The sequence below is a fragment of the Loxodonta africana genome, chromosome 23 (genome assembly GCF_030014295.1).
Source record: "Loxodonta africana isolate mLoxAfr1 chromosome 23, mLoxAfr1.hap2, whole genome shotgun sequence".
Taxonomy (NCBI): Eukaryota; Metazoa; Chordata; class Mammalia; order Proboscidea; family Elephantidae; genus Loxodonta; species Loxodonta africana.
This window is the reverse complement of record NC_087364.1, coordinates 68,729,052-68,749,224: the sequence shown is the minus strand read 5'-3', so window position 1 is coordinate 68,749,224 and position 20,173 is coordinate 68,729,052. Positions and strand designations below refer to the sequence as shown.

At 44.4% G+C, this 20,173-nt stretch overlaps 1 protein-coding gene across 14 annotated transcripts in view; it reads right to left on the bottom strand.

The window, feature by feature from the left end:
- MED12L (mediator complex subunit 12L) overlaps positions 1–20,173 on the bottom strand; it is a 352,938-nt gene that overhangs the window by 319,599 nt on the left and 13,166 nt on the right. Inside the window, exon 2 of one of the 14 annotated variants that reach the window (XM_023555399.2) lies at positions 2,876–2,942. The exons of the other annotated variants lie outside the window; for them this stretch is intronic. Coding sequence (XP_023411167.2) covers positions 2,876–2,902 — 27 coding nt within the window. The 5' untranslated portion in view covers positions 2,903–2,942. The remainder of the gene's footprint in view (positions 1–2,875; positions 2,943–20,173) is intronic. 14 annotated transcript variants of the gene reach the window in all.

Sequence of the window (20,173 nt, the reverse complement as noted above, 5' to 3'; positions counted from 1 at the left end):
CGGTGGGTGCTATTATTATAGCTGTTTATTATTTTTATGTTTTAGCTTTCATTTAATTGACTAAATATGCATACCACAGCCCGCACTGTCTTTTCAACCACTAAGCCTTACATCTGGCCATTCCCACCATGTGGAGGGTATTATCATGAAACTTTTTGTATTCTTCAAGCCACAACTCAGGGCTCTTCTTTATCTGGTCAGCAAATAACTAAGCACTCAGCACTCTGCTAAGTGATGGGGATTCCACAGTGAGCAAACTGCAACCGTGGTAAGGGAAGCGTCTCCTGCTCAGAGCACCATAATAGAGGCTGAGCCTAGTCAAAGAGGTCAGGCAAGAATTCCCTGAAGAACTAGCCTTGGAGCTGAGCTCTGACCAGGAAGTAGCAGTAGTTGTTATTGTTACCTCCTGTCAAATCAGCCCTTGACTCATGGAGACCCTGTGCACAAGAGAACAAAACACTCCCTGGTCCTGTGCCACCTCCATGATCTGTTGCAGACTGGACCATTCCAATCCATACGGTTTTCACTGGCTGACTTTCAGAAGCAGATCTCCAGGCCTTTCTTCCTAGTCCATCTTAGCCTGGATCCTTTGCTGAAACCTGTACAGCGTCACAGCAACATGCAAGCCTGCACTGACAGACAGGTGGTGGCTGTGTAGGAGTTAACTAAGAGGAAGACATTTACAGTGGCAAGGTTCTGACATCTTATGTGAAATGATACAACATGCACTTTAAAGAGACTATGAAAAGTTAGAGACTTATGTCGTAATTCCTAGAGCAACCACTAAAAAAAAGTAAAAAAAAAAAAAAAGTCTAATAATCTAAGAGAAAGCAGGAAGGGACGCACAGAGAAAACAAACAGTAAAACGGCAGAACTAACCCAACCATATCCATAGTTACATTAAATGCTAATTAAGTGCTAATGGTCTATATACTCCAATTAAAAAAAGACAGGGATTGTCAGAATGGATAAAAAAGCAAAGCTTAACTACATGCTATACTTGAACTACACAGACACATTTTTAGTATTAAAACACAAAGTTGAAAGTAAATGGATGGAAACATATATATACTACGTAAGCAATGAACGTCTTAAGGGGGCTGGAGTGGCTACATGAATATCAGATAAAGCAGGCTGCAAGACAAAAGCATTAGCAGAGATAAAGAGGTAGATTTCATAACAATAAAAGGGTTAATTTACTGGGAAGGCATAACAATCAACATGTGTGTGCCTAACAAGTTATGAGCAGAAACAGAGGCAAGAACAGGAAGAAATGGAACGTGTGGCTAAGTGCCTCCATGAACAATTGCCTCCTTTGCCATGAGATCTAAAACCAGAAAACCAAACCCATCGCCATCAAGTTGATTCCAACTCATAGTGACCCTATAGGACAGAGAAGAACTGCCCCATAGAGTTTCCAAGGAGCATCTGGTGGATTCGAACTGCCAACCTTTTGGTTAGCAGCTGTAGCTCTTAATCACTACACCACCAGGGTTCCTAAGCCATGAGACCTGATGGCACTTTAATCAAAATGCCCGCTACCATTACTCAACATTTTGATCAAAGCTCTTACAGAACGATCCAGATCAAAAGGGGGAAAATGGAGAACACTATTTCAACTCACAGAATCCAGATTTCCTGGAGCCATGGAGGCTGGATGAACCCCTAAAACTATTGCCCTGAGATCATCTTTAAACCTTAAAACAAAAACATCCCCTGAGGTCTTCTTGGACCAAACAATAGTTGAGCTTAATTAGTAAGCAATATGCCCTGACCACTTTGCACTTTTAAAGAACTACCTGTACTGGGTCAAACTGACAACAGCAACTCAAAAGGTTAGATAGGCCGCTTAGGGGGGAGGTGAGTTTACGTTACTGGGGAAGATGAACTCAGAAAAGGAGGGTAAGAACGGTTGCGCAACTCAAAGAATGCAATCAACGTCACTGAATCTTCCATGTAGAAATTGTTGAATTGGTGTGTGTTCTGCTGTATATATTTTCAACAAAAAATAAATTATTTAAAGAAAAAAAAAAGAGGGGAGACAGAGGAAAAGCGTGTATAAAGGCTGTATGGTTGGAGAAATCAAAGAAAGAAGGACATCACAGCTGGGGCAAAAGGAGAGAGACACAGCTGTGAGATGAAAGCAGACTGGCACTCTGGTCTTTACTAAAAAGATTTAAGCAGGTGGGTGACATCATCTGATTTGAATAGGTTCCCAGTCACAGACAACTGACTGGAGTAGGGTCAGGCTAAATGGGGTGGCGGGGGGCAGGTGCTGGGGCCCGTTAGCAGGCTTTTACAGAAGTCAGGCATCAGATAAGGGCAGCCTGGACCAAGGCAGTGGTGGCAGAGGTGTGGAGAAGGGGGCGGATTTGAGGGATATTTAGGAGTGAATCTCAATAGGACTGATTCTGATGTGTGGGAAGGAATGACAGAGTCAGGTTGTCAAGGATGCCCCATAGGCTTCTGGGATGGTAATATCTCCAGAGACAGGGCACAGCAGTGCTGCATTGGGCTTGTTTTTTTGTTTTGTTTTTTTCTTTTGGAGGGGGTGATGAGGGAAGGACACACAAGTTCAGTTTTGAACATCTTAAGTTTGAGGTGACACACACCAGGACAAAATGTTTCTTACAGACACTTAGATACACAGGTCTAGAGAGCAGAGAAGTCCAGGCTGGAGTCAGAAAGTTGTACATCACCTGCAGGAAGGTAGTAACCAAGATCACCCAGGGAGGGGGAAAAGAGAGAGGAGGCAAGGGCCTAGGGTACCCCAGGGAAAACGCAGTGCTGACTGAAGGGTCTGGTAGAGGAGGAAAAGCCCGCAAAAGCGACAGAGTGGCCAGAGCAGAAGGGAGAGAAACCAGCTCTGCTGTACCTCAGCTGAGGGAAGAAGCCACTTCATGAAGGGAGAGGTCAACAGGATCACGTACTGCCGGGAATGCCTACGAAGAAAACACCTGTCAGGATGAGCGCTGCGGCCGTCACACGTCACCCTAGTGAGAGGTGTCTCAGCGGAATGGCGAGGGCAGAGCCAGACTAGAATGAGCAGAAGAAGAAGCGGGAGGTGAGGAAGGGAATGAGTACACACGAAGCTTCTGGAAAAGTTTAGAGAAAGAAGAGAAAAATGGGGGAAACCCCGGAGGGGTTGTGGGATCAAGGGAGACCCAAGACGTCAGAGCTTTGCGTATGTCTGAACAGCACCAGACACAGATCCGGTGAAGGAAGTAGTTGAAGTAAGTGCAAGAGAAAAGAGAGGTGGTTGACAGACTGAGGTTCCTGAGAAAACCGGACAGACTGACTGCCAACCCAGGACCCAGAAGGCAATGTGCAGTATCAGACTGACCTGAGGCATGCGGGAGAGGGCCTGGGGACAGGTTCTGTAAAAGGCAGGGGACGAGGAGGGCACTGCTCTATCCCTTATGGCAAGAGCGTTCCCTAAAATCAGCAGAGAGAACCTCACTGCAAGAGTTCACAACAGCGTGGAAAAAGAAGCATCCCTAGGCTCTGTGTGAGCAGGCTCCCCACCCCCACCCCACCCCCCACCCCCCAGTACCACAGCAATGAGGACTGCTTTCCTCTGGAGTTCCTTTACTTAGCAGGTCACTTCAGAGCTGTTTGGAGTTTTTAAAAAAAAAAAAATGTTTCCCTTGCAGCCAAAGCGCTTGTAAGAGAAGGTACTGACACCAACCTCCTGAAGAGGGATAAAGTGGGCCACAACCAAACTGGTTTTGGGGAGCATCACTTCCCTAAAAGGCAGCCTTGTCCTTGACCCCAACAACTCTAACATCAAGGCCACGTTTGCATGAAAGCCACATCTGCATGAAAGCCACATCTGAAACTCAGCCTATATCGTCATCTACATAGCTATTAATATTCACCCCCATCCAAACCACACCTAAATCCAAACACCCATTGCTATCCAGTAGATTCCGACTCACAGCAACCCTGTAGGACACAGTAGAGGTGCCCTAAAGGGTTTCTAAGGCTGTAAAGCTTTACAGAAGCAAGCTGCCGCATCCTTCTCCCACAGAGCAGCTCGTGGGTTGGAACTACCAGCGTTTCAGTTTGAAGTCCAATGCTTTAACCACTACGCCACCAGGGCTCCCAAACTACACCTGCAGGTCATCAATCACTACCGGTGGGGACCTAAGATGAAACCAAAAGGACAAGAGCTCAATACAAAACAGCAAGGACTCTCCACACCTGTACCCAACAGTAAGCAAAAAGAAATGGTCATAGTGGCATCACTCCGTGCCACTGAAGTAGCATATTCCTGCCCACCCTCGTTCGAGTCTCATAACAGCCAAGTAACTTAAGTCACGATAAGTCCCATTTTACAGGATGGGAAGCTGAGGCTGGGAGGTGGGGATACGTGAAACAGCTGGTTAAGTGGCTGTGTGGGAATCAGGTCCCCAGTATGTCCTCCAGGACAGTGAAAGTTTTGAAGAAAGTGTGGTGTGGTTCCAACAAGCCTCAACTGAAATTCTGGCTCCCTTTCTTGCAAGCGGGACCCTGATGGCATGGTGGTTAAGAGCTCAGGCTGCTAAGCAAAAGGCTTGCAGTTCAAATCCACCACCAGCTGCTCCTCAGAAACCCTACACCCCATGGCGATGGATTTGGTTTTGCCCTTGCAATCAAATTTTATAACCTTTCCCCTTTCGTTTTCTGTGAAATCAAGATAACCCCACCTGTCTCAAATGCCTACTGGAAATGAAGTGAAAATTACACGTGAGACAGTTGGCATGGTAACTGGCACACACTAAGGACTTAAAAAACGGGACCATCATCATCACTTTGAGTTTCTGTATGGCCAGCACGTATAGGCAGATGGGTTCAGGTGACAGATGCTCAGTAACCGCTCCATGGGGGGAATGGAAATGCCCACTGTGGATAACACTGGGCACACGCAGCCCTCAGAGACTTCCCATGACAACCTCCCCATCCCACCCACCAGTGGCCTTGTAAGACAGTGCTTTCTACCCCATTCTAAAGTGGGAGGCCTTTGAGTCAAATTATCTCTAAATATACTTAGCATTTATTCCACTCTTATCTAAATAATTGCATCCCATTAATTCATATTCGAATCACATGCAAATACTTGGCACCCTCCCATATCAAACACCTGGATGCGGGTCTCCAGGAAAGCTGCTGGAGAAAAATACTTGAACTTTTAGATTTGCATAATCATAAAACAGACAAGGGGACTTAAGGTATCCCTAGTTTATCCTGGCCTGAATTACATTTAAGGCAACCTCAAAAGATGGTTTTTTCTTTACAACCTCCACTGCTAATACAAGTCATGGTCCTATATAGCTCTTGCACTACAATCTTATCTAATGTAAACTGATCCTTTAAATCATATTTTTCATGTAGTCAGTACCTAATGCACCTTGCACCGTGCTGGCTGATCTGAGGGCAGAGAGAAGAGTCCATGGTTTCTGTCCTCAGAAGTTCACTGTCCACGTTCACGTAACTTTTATTACAGTATATTGTCATAATTGTTCATCTCTATGGTTCCTAATTTGTAAATTAAAGTTTGTCAAAGGTACAGGACAAGCATAGTATATACAGGCTTCAGTACTATCCACGGTTTCAGGCATCCTCAGGAGGGCTTGGAACATATCCCCCCGCAGATAACGGGGGACTACTGTACACACCGCTAAGTTTTTGTGAGGCTTGCATAAAACCAAACATGTAAACCACTCAGAAGAGCCAACACAGAAGAAATAGCAATAAGCAGCAACACCCCTGGAAGCAGGAGCCCAGAAATCAAACGACACGTTGTATTGGACAAACCTGCTGCTAAAGACCTCCTTAAACTGTTAAAAAGCAAAGACGTCACTTTAAGGACTACGGTGCACCTGACCCAAGCCATGGCATTTTCAACCGCCTCATACTCGAAAGCTGGACAATGAATAAGGAAGACTGGAGAACTGATGCCTCTGAATTATAGTTTTGGTGAAGAATATTGAACGTACCATGGCCTGCCAGAAAAATGAACCAATCTGTCTGCCTTGGAAGAAGTACAGCCAGGATGCTCCTTAGAAGCAAGGATGGCGAGACTTTGTCTCACATGCTTTGAACGTGTTATCAGGAGGGACCAGTCCCTGGAGAAGGGCATCATGCTCGGTAAAGTAGAAGGTCAGCGAAAAAGAGGAAGATGCTTGATGAGGTAGATTGGCAAAGCAGCTACAATAATCAGCTCAAGCATAACAACGATCATGAAGATGATGGCACAGGACCAGGCAGTGTTTCATCCTGCTGTACACAGGGTCACTATGAGCTGGAACCGACTCGAAGGCACCTAATAACAACAATTATAGTGTGGCTGTCTATGTGCTTTACTGGCTCACACTTACCCCACATTGTTGTTGTTAGGTGCCGTCAAGTCGGTTCCGACTCATAGCGACCCTATGCACAACAGAACGAAACACTGCCCGGTCCTGTGCCGTCCTTACAATCCTTGTTATGCTTGAGCTCATTGTTGCAGCCACTGTGTCAATCCACCTCGTTGAGGGTCTTCCTCTTTTCCGCTGACCCTGTACTCTGCCAAGCATGATGTCCTTCTCCAGGGACTGATCCCTCCTGACAACATGTCCAAAGTATGTAAGACGCAGTCTCGCCATCCTTGCCTCTAAGGAGCACTCTGGCTGCACTTCTTCCAAGACAGATTTGTTCATTTTTTTGGCAGTCCATGGTATATTCAATACTCTTCGCCAACACCACAATTCAAAGGCGTCAACTCTTCAGGCTTCCTTAGTCACTGTCCAGCTTTTACGTGCATATGATGTGACTGAAAATACCATGGCTTGGGTCAGGCGCACCTTAGTCTTAGCTCCCTGTATTTACCTTCTCCCTCATCCCTGGTTACATCGCTGACCCCACACTTGGTACACATCTTTAGGAAGCCATGTTATGCAAGGCTGGAAATGATTTCCACCAAATACATTGCAAATAGTAAAGGAAAACGTGTGCGGTGCTAACAATGAAATGGGTGCAAGAAAAATCAAGTGAAAATTCAGTGCATCCCGCTTCCTGGTTGGGGAAGAGGGAAAAGAGATTGGGGCTGTCTTAGTCTTCTAGTGCCGCTGTAACAGAAATACCACCGTCTCATGGGTTCCAAGTCCAAATTCAAGGCACCAGCTCCAGGGGAAGGCTTTCTCTGTGTCAGCTCTGCAGGAATGTCCTTGTCATCAATCATCTCTTGAACTAGGAGATTCTCCACGCAGGAACCGCGGGTCCAAAGGACACACTCTGCTCCCGGTGCTTCTTTCTTGGTGGTATGAGGTCCCACTCTCTGCTGGCTTCCCTTTCCTTTCATCTCTTGTAAGATAAAAAGTGGTGTAGGCCACACCCCAGGGAAACAGGTGACCTCAGTGAGGTTGCTACAATCACACTCTGATCCTCTTTAACATAATCCAATCTTACCTCGTTAACCACAGGCAGAGATTAGGATTTACAACATATAGGAAAATTACAATTACAAAATGAAAGACAACCACACAATACTGGGAATCATGGCCTAGCCAAATTGATACACATATTTTGGGGAACACAACTCAACCACAACAAGAGGTTTCTCTTTTTTGTTGCTGTTGATGTTTTTGCTCATCTGTTTTAGGTCAACTGCTCTGAAACCGACAGGCTAAACCTGCCATTTTACCAAGGAAAGAAATTTCCCCCAGTCGACCTCAGAAAACGTAGGCTGCAGTTAACCTCTGTCAACACCTCTCAGCCTCTACAGCAAAGTATCCCCCAGAGGGGCTAACAACAGGAACTAAAGTGAGATTTAAAACATGGGACAAGCATACAAACCAAAGCTACACCAGCCCTGTCAACAATAGAGCCAAAACATGGCTGGCAACTGAAAGACCTTCAAGTAAAACAGTTAATGCCAGTTAAAAGTCGCAGGCAAATGGGAAAGTCTGAACATTCATTTCAACTCAGCAATCAAGTAATTCTAGATACCCTGGTCACATAGTGGTTAAGAGCTTGGCTGCTAAACAAAAGGTGAGCAGTTCAAATCCACCAGTTACTCCTTGGAAACCCTACATGGCAGTTCTAGTCTGTCCTGTAGGGTGGATACAAGCCGGAATCAGTTCGATGGCAAAGTGTCGTACCACTAAAGACTGCGTACAAAAACACGTCACTTTGAGGTCCTCAAACAACAAGACCTACCATCCAATCTAAACCCAACCAAAACAACCAAACCCATCGCCGTCGAGTCAACTCCAACTCATAGCCACCCTACAGGACAGAGTAGGGTTTCCCAGAAATGGCAGGTGGGTTTGAACTGCCAACCTTTTGGTTAGCAGCCATAGCTCTTAAACACTGGGCTACCAGGGCATCCCAAGAAATAGGAACATTCTCCATACTGTCCTCTCTTCTTCATTTCCTTTGACCAATTTGTCACCAACTGTCAATTCTTCTTCTCCAATGCTATTTAAAGCCCTGATCAGTTGGGCTCCTTTGACCTCAGGCTTCAGTTACTACAGCTGCCTCCCTCCCAGCCTCCCCGACTCTGCTCTCCCCCACTGGATTCATTAGGTATGAGCTAGTGAGATAAATCTGACAGCAGCATCACGTGCTTTCCCACCTCCTCCCCATGCCCCAACCTGCTGAGACTCCAGAGGACAACTAAGTATGGTCTGCGGGGGGCAAAGCCCCTCTCCCTGCATGATACTCCTCCTACTTTCAAGGCTTTTCTTGAGCAGGTACAGCATGTCCCCAAACATGCTGATCCTACCCACAGACCCCACAACCTCCAGTCAAACTTCCAAGGAATCTAACCGTCTCTTCTGAACTCACACAGCATTTTTAGCCTCACTATATATAGAGCAGCTAACAACAACAACATATACAGAGCTGAACAGTGACAGCATGGGCTCAGAAGTTCATCTCCAACTACTGCATTATACAGCTGAACTGCCAACTTATGCACCTCTGTGCCTCAGTTTCTTCATCCGTAAAAAGGATGTAATAGTAGTACAATTGTTGTTGTTGTTGTTGTTAGGTTCCATCCAGTCATTGCCTGGTCCTGCACCATCTTCACAATCGTTGTTATGCTTGAGCCCATTTCGCTGACCCTCTACTTTACCAAGTGTGATGTCCTTCTCTAGGGATTGATCCCTCTGATAACATGTCCAAAATACGTGGGACAAGTCTCACCATCCTTGTTTTCTAAGGAGAATTCTGCCTGTACTTCTTCCAAGACAAATTTGTTCATTCTCCTGGCAGTCTGGGGTATATTCAAGATCCTTCACCAATACCATAACTCAAAGGTGTTAATTCTTCTTCCATCTTCCTCATTCATTGCCCAGTTTTCACACGTATATGAGGCAAGTGAAAACACCATGGCTCGGGTCAGGTACTCTCTAGACTTCAAGGTGATATCTTTGCTTTTTAACACTTTAAAGAGGTCTCTTGCAGCAGATTTGCCCAATGCAATGCATCTTTTGATTTCTTAACTGCTGCTTCCATGGGTGTTGATTGTAGGTCCAAGTAAAATGAAGCCCTTGACAACTTCAATATTTTCCCCATTTGTCATGATGTTGCTTAGTGGTCCAATTGTGAAGATTTTTGTTTTCTTTATATTGAGGGGAAATCCATACTGAAGGCTGCAGTCTTTGATCTTCATCAGTAAACACTTTAAGTCCTCTTCACTTTCACCAAGTAAGGTTGTGTCACCTGCGTATCGCAGGTTGTTAATGAGTCTTCCTGCAATCCTGACGCTTCCTTCTTCTTCATATAGTCTAGCTTCTCAAATTATTTGCTCAGCACACAGAATGAGTAAGTATGGTGAAATTATACAACCATGACCAAACCATTCCTGACTTTCAACCATGAAGTATCCCCTCGTTCTGTTCAAACGACTGCCTCCTGATCTATGTACAGGCTCCTCATGAGCCCAACTCATTATTCTGGAATTCCCATTCTTCACAATGATATCTGTAATTTGTTATCATCTACAGTCAAATGCCTTTGCACAGTCAATAAAACACAGGTAAACATCTTTGGGGTATTCTCTGCTTTTGGCCAGGGTTCACCTGACATCAGCAACAATACCACTTGTTCCACGTCCTCTTCTGAATCTAGCTTGAATTTCCAGCAGTTCCCTGTCAATGCACTGCTGCAACCGCTTTTGAATGATCTTCAGCACAGGAGTACAGTAGTTCCCCCTTATCTGCAGTTTCAGTTACCTTACTGTGGTCCAAAAATACTAAATGAGTAGCTTGATGAAATTCCACTCCATCCCACCAGGTGGCATGGATTGAACTGTGTCCCCCAAAAATACGTGTCAACTTGGCTAGGCCAGGATTCCCAGTATCACATGATTGTCCACCATTTTGTTCTCTGATGTGATTTTCCTGTGCGTTGTAAATCCTACCTCTATGATGTTAATGAAGCAGGATTAGAAACAGTTATGTTAATAAGGCAGGACTCAATCTACAAGATTAGATAGTGTCTAAAGCCCATCTCTTTTGAGAAGAAAAAGGGAGAAGTAAGCAGGGAGACATGGGGACCTCTTACCACCACAAAAGTAGTGCCAGGAGCAGAGTATACCCTTTGGACCTGGGATCCTTGTGCTGAGAAGCTCTTAGACCAGGCAAAGCTTGATGACAAGGACCTTCCCCAGAGTCAACAAGGAGAGAAAGCCTTCCCCTGGAGCTGGCACCCTGAATTCAGACTTCTAGCCTACTAGACTGTGAGAAAATAAATTTGTTTGTCAAAGCCATCTGCTTGTGCTATTTTTGTTATAGCAGCACTAGGCAACTAAGACAGAATTGGTGCTGCTCTAACAGATACCTAAGATGTGGAAGCAGTTTTGAAACTGCGAATGGACAGAGGCTGGAAGAGTTTTAAAGTGCCTAATAGTAAAAGCCTAGACTGCCTTGAAGAAACTGTTGGTGGAATTATAGACGTCAAAGACAATTCTGATGAGGACTCAGAAGGAAGTGAGGAAAGCTCTTACACTGGAGACAGCACAGACAGTGAGAAGCAGCAGCAGAGAAACAGCATCAGCAGAACCAGGAGACTGGCGCCAGACTGTGCTAGAGCCGATCCACAGAGCAAGAGAGCTGAGAGCCTTCCGGCAGAAGTTTACTGGAGGAGTAGGGTGCCTCCAGGTACTTAATGATGGCGCTAAAGAACTTTGGAATATTCACCCCAGCAGGGCAGATGGGGGTAGCAAGGCCAGACAGGCTGAGAGGCCAAGGAACCAGGAAGCAGGAGCTGAAGAGACAAGGAACGCAGGAAGCAGAGCTGCCTCTGTCTCAAAGAGTAGGGCCATGACCTCTGAGGTCTCAAAGCGAGGAGCCATGGCCTCTGGGGCCACCCAAGTCCAGGAAGCAGAGTTGCCATTCCAGTTTGCCTGGAAGGCGGAGCTGAAACCCAAGGGACCTCCACCTAGAATCTGGAAAGTATGGCCAATACTTAAGAGTCTAGAGGGCAAGGACATTGTCTAAATGGTCTCAGAGAACAGAGGATTGTTTTCAAGCCTTGAGAGCTAATGTAATGTGTTCTGCTGACTTGCTTGATCCCTATTATCCCTTCTTTCCCTCCAATTTCTCCCACTTGTGACAGAAATGTCTACCTTGTGCCTGTTCCACCATCATATTTTGGAACCACATAACTTGTATTCTAGATTCCACAGACTAAGAAGAATTTCTGAATTTTATACTTGGAGTTGAATTAAGACTTTTGCTATGATACGATGGGGTGAATATGTTTTACATATTGCAAGGACATGAATTTTTAAGAGCCAAAGAGTAAAATGTCATGGATTAAACTGTGTCCCCCAAAAATATGTGTCAACTTGGCTAGGCTATGATTCCCAGTATTGTGTGATTGTCCCCCATTTTGTTCTCTGATGTGATTTTCCTATGTGTTGTAAATCCTACCCCTATGATGTTAATGAGGCAGGATTAGAGGTGGTTACGTTAATGAGGCAGGTCTCAATCTACAATATTAGGTTGTGTTTTAAGTCAATCTCATTTGAGATATAAAAGAGAGAAGCAAGCAGAGAGACATGTGGACCTCCTACTATGAAGAAAGTAGTGCCAGGAGCACAGCATTTCCTTTGGACCCAGGATCCCCACGCTAGGAAGTTCCTAGACCAGGGGAAAATTGAGGACAAGGACCTTCTCCCAGAGTCGACAGAGAGAGAAAGCCTTTCCCTGGAACCGGCATCCTGAATTCGGACTTCTAGCCTGCTGGACTGTGAAAAAATAAATTTCTCTTCATTAAAGTGGTATTTCTGCTATAGCAGCACGAGATAACTAAGACACCTGGGGACCACATTCACTTAACTTTTATTACAGTGCATTATTATAATTGTTCTATTTTATTATTAGTTATTATTAGTTATTGTTGTTAATCTCTTACTGTGCCTAATTTATAAACTGATCTTTATCACAGGTATATATGTACGTATAGGACAAAACATGGCATATATTGGGCTCTGTAATATCCGCAGTTTCAGGCACCCACAGGGGGTCTTGGAACAAATCCCCTGCAGATAAGGGGAGACTACTGTACCCACCTCAAGGCTTTTGTGAGGCTGGCATAAAACCAAACATGTAAAGCACTCAGAATGACCAACACACAGGAAATCTAAATAAACGCCGGCTATTATGATGTGGTACTCTGTGCTTCAGTGAACGTACATGTTATTCCTGTTTTTAAATAAGTACATAAAACTAGCGCATTAGTCACTTTTTTATATTGGTTTATGTGCGTCAGTGAACCAGATGTTAACTTCTAGCGGCAGTGCTACTCCAAGTGTGGTCCACAGACCGATGCTGGTCCATAAACTGCTAGAGGTCCTCCACAAATCATGTGTAAAAATCAGGAGTATGTGCTTGGAAACGTCTATAGCAGCCTGGCATTGCCAGTGCATTCAAGCAGCATTTCATGTTTCTAGTAATTCATTTTTATCACACGTCTATATCAGTCTGTGACGTAGATATTTTAAAAAATAAGAAAACCAGGTTCTTCTCAGATACTTCAAGAAGCACTGTCCTGGAGGGGACCGACAGCAGGCTTCTTTCTTTTCTACACGCCCATGTCACCTAGCACAGTGAGAGGCACGTACCAAGTACCACGTAAACAAAAATAAGAACTTTAAAGCCATTAGATTAATCATTTCTTAAGGGCAGATTTCACGTAAGTAGTAGAATGTAAACAGTGTCTCCGAGTCTATAAACAAATCTTTTCTTTCAAGAGACGCTGACACTGAGTCTAAAATTGACCAAAAACTAAAAACAGCTCTAACCCCCAAAAATATTTTCCATCCGTCTACTAACTCGACGGCAATGGGTTTGGTTTTGGTTTTTGGTCTACTAACATGGAGTTGAAAAAAAAAAAAAAAAACTAAGTAACGTCAACATGAACCTTCCATACAGACCTCAAAAGTTACATGAATTATTTAGCATTGCCTTGGATATGGCTTTGATAAAGCCTCCATACCTTTACATAAAACTAACATCTTAGCAAAATATCCAAATGACATCCAGAGGAAATGTATTTTTATTACTTCCTCACTGTTGCCAGTTCTTGAAATGGTCCTCATCTCAACAACCGCATTACATTAATCCATGAATGCAACGGCTGGGAAAGAAAAGCAGAAAATTCTACCCAATTCTAACTGACAACAAAAGCGGCAGTGACATGGTAGCCAAATGTGGGCTAAAGGCTGAGCTGATTCCTGCTGAGGAACACCTCCGTGCCTTCTGTCTCCCTGGAAAAGACAAGGTAAGGGGGTAGCCTAGTATTCCTGCCTCCCCTCCTTTTTCAGGGAAGGCGATCCATACACAGTCGAAGTAACCCTTCCCCTTGGGTTCTCCAGGGCCAGTTCAGCATGGATTGGGCAGATACATCTTCTCTCCGGCAGTCTTAATCTCTTAATTTTAACTGTTGCCAAAATCTATAAACATTTTCGAGTTTCTCCAAATCTATAGTTCAAAATACTCTTGCTTTATTGAGCTATCTGTGAGTCCTCCAAAGATCAAATCCTATTTCCCACTTCTCTGCCTCTGTTCATACCCTCTGCCCAGATGGCCCTCCCACTTCCCCTTGCCACCTTTCTGAAAACTCTTCTAATCCCCAAATAGAACTGGCCCCTCCCTGCTTTGTTTCCACCACCCTACTGAACCTTTTAATGACTTCTTTGCCCTTGTACACAGCACAGCTGGATCTCTCTACCCCAAGTGGTTCAAAGCTAGGAGCCATGTCTCACCTTCCTGCCATTCCCATCCACGTCTTGACTTAGCAGATATCTAATAAACATTTCTTAATAAGGACTGGGTGGTTGCCAGATCCAGTCAACAATTTTTTTTTAATTGTACTTTAGAAGAAGGTTTACAAGGTAGTTTCTCATTAAACAATACAGCCCATGACATGTCAACACCCTCCCCTTTTCAACCTTGGGTTCCCCATTACCAGCTTTCCTGTCCCCTTTTGCCTTTTCGTCCTTGCCCCTGGGCTGGGTGTGCCCCTTTAGTCTCATTTTGTTTTATAGGCCTGTCTAATCTCTGGCTGAAAGGTGAACCTCAGGAGTGACTTCAGTGCTGAGGTAAAAGGATGTCCGGAGGCCATACCCTCGGGATTTTCCAGCCTCAGTCAGACCAGTAAGTCTGGTCTTTTTTTGTGAGTTAGAATTTTGTTCTACATTTTTCTCCGGCTCTGTCTGGCATGATCCCTGTCAGAGCAGTCGGTGGTGGTAGCTGGGCACCATCTAGTTGTGCTGGGCTCAGTCTGCTGGGACCAATCAACAAATACCAGTTGAACTCCTACCATACCCCAGATCCTCTGCTTGACTGTAGTTATGGATGGGGGATACAAGAGAAATGGTCCCTGCTTTTTGGAACTTGTTTGGGAGGGGAAGGGGGTCAGGGTAGATAATAACAAACAAATCAAACACAAACCATGATGAGTAATGAAAAATTAACAATCACTTTGCAGTGATAAAAAGGAGAAGGCAACCAGGCAGCAGGTGCCACATATGGAAAGGCCCTAAGGTAAGAAACTGCACAGCAGATGCAGGAAAGCTAAGAAGAGGCCAAAGTAGCTGGAGTCACACCAGATGTTAGCTCTCCCAGGTACCACATCACCCTGTACCCACACTGCCCTCCTCTGAGTTCCGGGCTGATAGGGTCCAGGAAATCCATCCTTGGAAAGTTCCATTCCTCAGGGTCAGACTCCTCCTCCATCCCAATGGGTCAGCACAGTTATGACTTCAATTACCTAAGAGCATCTCACACCCAAATCCAAATTTCTAAGCTTCTCCTACTCTACATCTCAACCAAGATTCCCCAACCCATCAAATCCAATGCCATCAAGTCAATTCCAACTCATAGCAACCCTATAGGACAGAGTAGAACTGCCCCATAGAGTTTCCAAGGAGCGCCTGGTGGATTTGAACTGCCGACCTCTTAGTTAGCTGCTGTAGCACTTAACCACTATGCCACCAGGGTTTCCAGATTCCCCAAAGGCATCTCAAATTGAAAACATTCAGAAAAGAATTCATTGCCCCCTCTGCTCTCCCATCTCCCACACCCTTGCAAAAAAATTAGACTCCTTTGTTCCCTCCAGGAGGTTTGTTCTGGGACCACCATCTATCTACTCAACTGTCTAAGCCAGCAGTCCTCCGCATCCAAGACCACTGGGGTTCCCGAGAACTTTTAACTACATATCTACTGAGGCTGGATTTTCTTCACATTCTTCAACCAAAACAACGTATCACAACAGATTAAATAAAGAACTAGATAAGAGAGTCCAGACAGATGAAAGATTTGCAAAGCTGTAAAACAATGCCACTCTTTTCACTGATTTTCTTCTTTTACTTTGGGAAAACAGTTCTGTCCCATAAGAAACAGATTAACAAGAAATGAGGTGGTTATTATTGTTTTTAATAACATCAGGAGCTCTGATGGCACAGTGGTTAAAGCGCTCAGCTGCTACCTGAAAAGTCAGTGGTTCAAACCCGCCAGCTGTTCCACAGGAGAGAGATGAGGCAGTCCGCATCCATAAAAGATTTACAGCCTGGGCAACCCTATGAGTCAGTTCTGCTCTGGCCTATAGGGTCATTATGACTCAAAATTGACTCAACAACAACGGGATTTTTTTTCCTTTTTAAATCTGTTTTAATTTTTAATACAGTAAATATTGAGCTATAACCCACAGAAACAAAAGCTCTCTGGGATCCTCAATAATATTTAAGACTATAAAGGGTCCTTAGACCAAAATGTTTAGAAACCACTGGTCTAAACAAAAAACATCTGTGTGTTCTTCTAACCATCTGTCTCTCTTATTTCACACATCTGCTTTGTCAATTCTGCCACCCAAATAACCTTTCCCTTAAACCCTCCCCTTCTCTTTCTTCCCAAGCTTCCCCACCACCACCATAGGCCAAAAACTGGTCCCCCAAAAGACGCTGTTGTTGTTGTTAGGTGCTGTCAAGTTGGTCCCAACTCATAGTGACCCTATGAACAATAGAACAAAACACTGCCTCGTCCCACATCATCCTCACAATCATGGTTATGCTTGAGCCCACTGTCGCAGCCACTATGTCAATCCACCTCATAGAGGGTCTTCCTTTTTTTCGCTGACCCTCTACTGTACCAATCATGGTGTCCTTCCCCAAGGACTGATCCCTCCTGATAACATGTCCAAAATATGTGAAACGTAGTCTCGCCATTCTTGCTTCTAAGGAGCATTCTGGCTGTACTTCTTCCAACACAGATTTGTTCCTTCTTTTGGCAGTCTATGGTATACTCAATATTCTTCGCCAACACCCTAATTCAACACAAAAAAACAACCACATCAAATCCCTAGACCCTATGAATGTTATCTTATTTGGAAAAAGGGTCTTTGCAGATATAATTAAGTTAAAATCTTGAGTTAAGATCATCCTGGATTATCTAAAAAAAAAAAAAAAAACTCATAAAAAGACCAGACTTAATGGTCTGACAGATTAGAAGGACCCCGGCTGTCATGGTCCCCAAACCTTCTGTTGGCCCAGGACAGGAACCATTCCCGAAGCCAGCTCGTCAGACACGGATTGGACTGGACAATGGGTTGGAGAGAGACACTGACGAGGAGCGAGCTACTTACATCAGGTAGACACTTGAGACTATGTTGGCATCTCCTGTCTGGAGGGGAGATGAGAGGGTAGAGGGGGTTAGAAGCTGGCAAAATGGTCATGAAAAGAGAGACTGGAAGGAGGGAGCGGGCTGTCTCATTGGGGGGAGAGCAATTGGGAGTATGTAGTAAGGTATATATAACTTTTTATGTGAGAGACTGACTTGATTTGTAAACTTCCACTTAAAGCACAATAAAAATTATTAAAAAAAAATGTCCATTGCAGTATACCTCCAAAGCTGAAGCAGCTGATGGCATCCAAAGGCAAAATTCCTCAAAATAAGAACAAAATAATGTATTTAAAACCAAGATTGTAAATGTAAGTAAAATTCATGTGGTAATACCAGGGTATTCTTTAGAAATTTGAAATAAAACATAAGAATGTGAAACTACCTTCCCCTTAGCCTCATATAGCTTATTGCCTGCATTAACACAGCTTTCGTATTTCACTATCTTCATTAACATAATTATACAATTCCAGGATACTCTTGCTCAGGAGTTCACAGTTCACTACAAGAACTTTCCAAAGACACATCAACTTCGTCAATGGGAAACATCAACAGGTTTTGTCCTAAGACTTTTTGAACTCCTCACCTCAAAATCTTTACCTTGCTATTTCTTTTCCAGCAATCCCAAACTGTTACGTTGTGATCCTTCCAAGGCCATTGCCATAGATTCAATGCCGATTCATGGCAACCCTAAAGGGCAGCTGTAATCTCTACAGAAGCAAACCGCGACATCCTTCTCCCACAGAACGACTGGTAGGTTCAAACCACCAACCTTTTAGTTAGCAGCAGAGTCCTGAACCACTATGACACCAGGGCTCCTTATTGTGATCCTTACCCAATCTTAAATTCTCACACTGAAAGACTTGCTTTAAACAAAACCTCTAATTCTCAAAATCCAACCCTGCTCTTCCCCCCTCCAAAACACTACCAAAGCTCAGTCAAGACTGTGGTTGCCCTCACCATAGGAATCCAAAAACCCATCTCTGTCTTATCAAAAAATATATCAAAAAATGCTATAGAAAATGAATACGCTATACTCAAAAAATGTTATATAAAATGAATATACTGCAAATAATAAAATTTGAAATTACAGAAAAAAAAAAAAACCAAATCCTATTGTAATCAAGTCAATTCTGACTCATAGCAACCCTACAGGACAGGGCAGAACTGCCCCGTAGGGTTTCCAAGGAGCAGCTGGTAGATTTGAAGTGTCAACCTTTTGGTTAGCAGCTGAATGCTTAAGAACTGCACCACCAGGGCTCCAAGTGGGCCCTAAATCCAATGATAAGGGTCCTTCTAAGAGACTTACGGAGGAGAAGGTGATGTACAGATGAAGACTGAGGTTGATAACAAACAGCCACAAGGCAACAAACGCCAAGGATTGCCTACAGCCACCAAAAGCAAGGAAGGATTCTCCCCTACAGACTCCAGGGGGATTGCAGACACCCTGACACCCTAATTTCAGACTTCTGGTCTCCAGAAGTTGTATGAGAGAATAAATTTCTGTTGTTTTCAGCTACCCAGTTTGTGATTACTTGTCTCTGCAGCCAAGGAAATTGATACACTCTAGCCCCCAGGCCTGAAACGTCAGTGACCTTTTAGCTGGTTGTACTTTCTACCTCGACAGACCCTCAAAGTGACCGTCAGAGCCACTGTCCCCTTACACTGCGACCCTTGTCATCTTACATGCCCTTACTTAAAACCCTAAAACGGTAATGGCTGCAGAATACGAAAAGTGACATCTATGTCACTGAATTTTACATGAAATTGTTGAATTGGCACGTTTTAGGGTGTATATTTTCGCAACAACAAAAATTACAAAAGGTTAGGAAAAAACCTTAAATGGCTCCTCATCGCCTCCACCATAGCACCTAAACACCTCAACACGGCATACAAAGGACCCCACAACAGATGCCACCTGTCTTCCTCACTCCAACCCAGCTACCTCTTTCATAGCCCACAGCAGGACTCAGGCCCACTCCATAGCCCATGGTGTGGGCTACACTCCACATCCCTTCTCCCCTACGACCCTTTGCCTGCGTTACTCCCTCTCCCTGGAGTTACTTTCCTTCCATGCTCTCAGCCCTGTCCACTCCTACACATCCTCCAAGGTCCAGACTAAAAAATCTCCTTCTCTCTTAGGTCCCATCAAAAAATGAGTCATTCACTCTTGTTTCCACAGCACATTGTCCGTTCCTCTCAAAGAATATCTGAAACGTTGCATTGTAATTTGTCGTACAGGTCCCCCACTTCCTCTAAACCAGTTTCTCAGAGCTGTGACATTTGAGGCCAGATAATTCTTTGTCATGTGGAGTTGTCCCGTGGATTGGAGAATGTTAGCAGTACCCCTGACCTCACCCACCAGATGCCAGTAGCAACACACACACATACACACATACACGGTTGTGACAACCAAAAGCATCCCCAGATATCCCCAATGTCCTCAATATTACAGAGGGGAGAGGAAAATGGTCCCCAGTTAAAAACTACTGCTCTAGATTGAAGGCTTTGGGGCCCCAGTACTTGTTCATTCTTACAGTCATTCATTAAAAATGTGAGTCCTAGGTGGGCAGGCAATGTGCAGGACACAGCCAGAAATAAAAATCTTAGGCCCTGCCCTCATGAAGCCACAACTGGCAAAGGGCCTGCAAAGTGCTCGATATTCGGTGAATGACTAAATTTGTTTGGCATATATGTATGTATACTAACAAACACTAATGTTTCCCTCAGAAAATTAGAAAATGAGATCCGGGGGCTATAGAACTAAGAGGATCCATTTATATGGAATGGCCCGGAAGTGCTGCTCCCTGGGACTTGAGCAATTGGTACAGCATGTGTGTTTGTGTCTCTCACAAGAGAGCTACCCATAAATAAGAGAGTTATCTCCACCAAGAAAACAAAAACTACTACACAGGAGTGATCCCTAGCACATGTAACGTGGAAATGCCAGTGTCAGCACTATCCCTAGAGGCTGGAGCTAGGGCTGAGAACCTTCCACCAAAAACCACAAGAACAAGAGTACACGA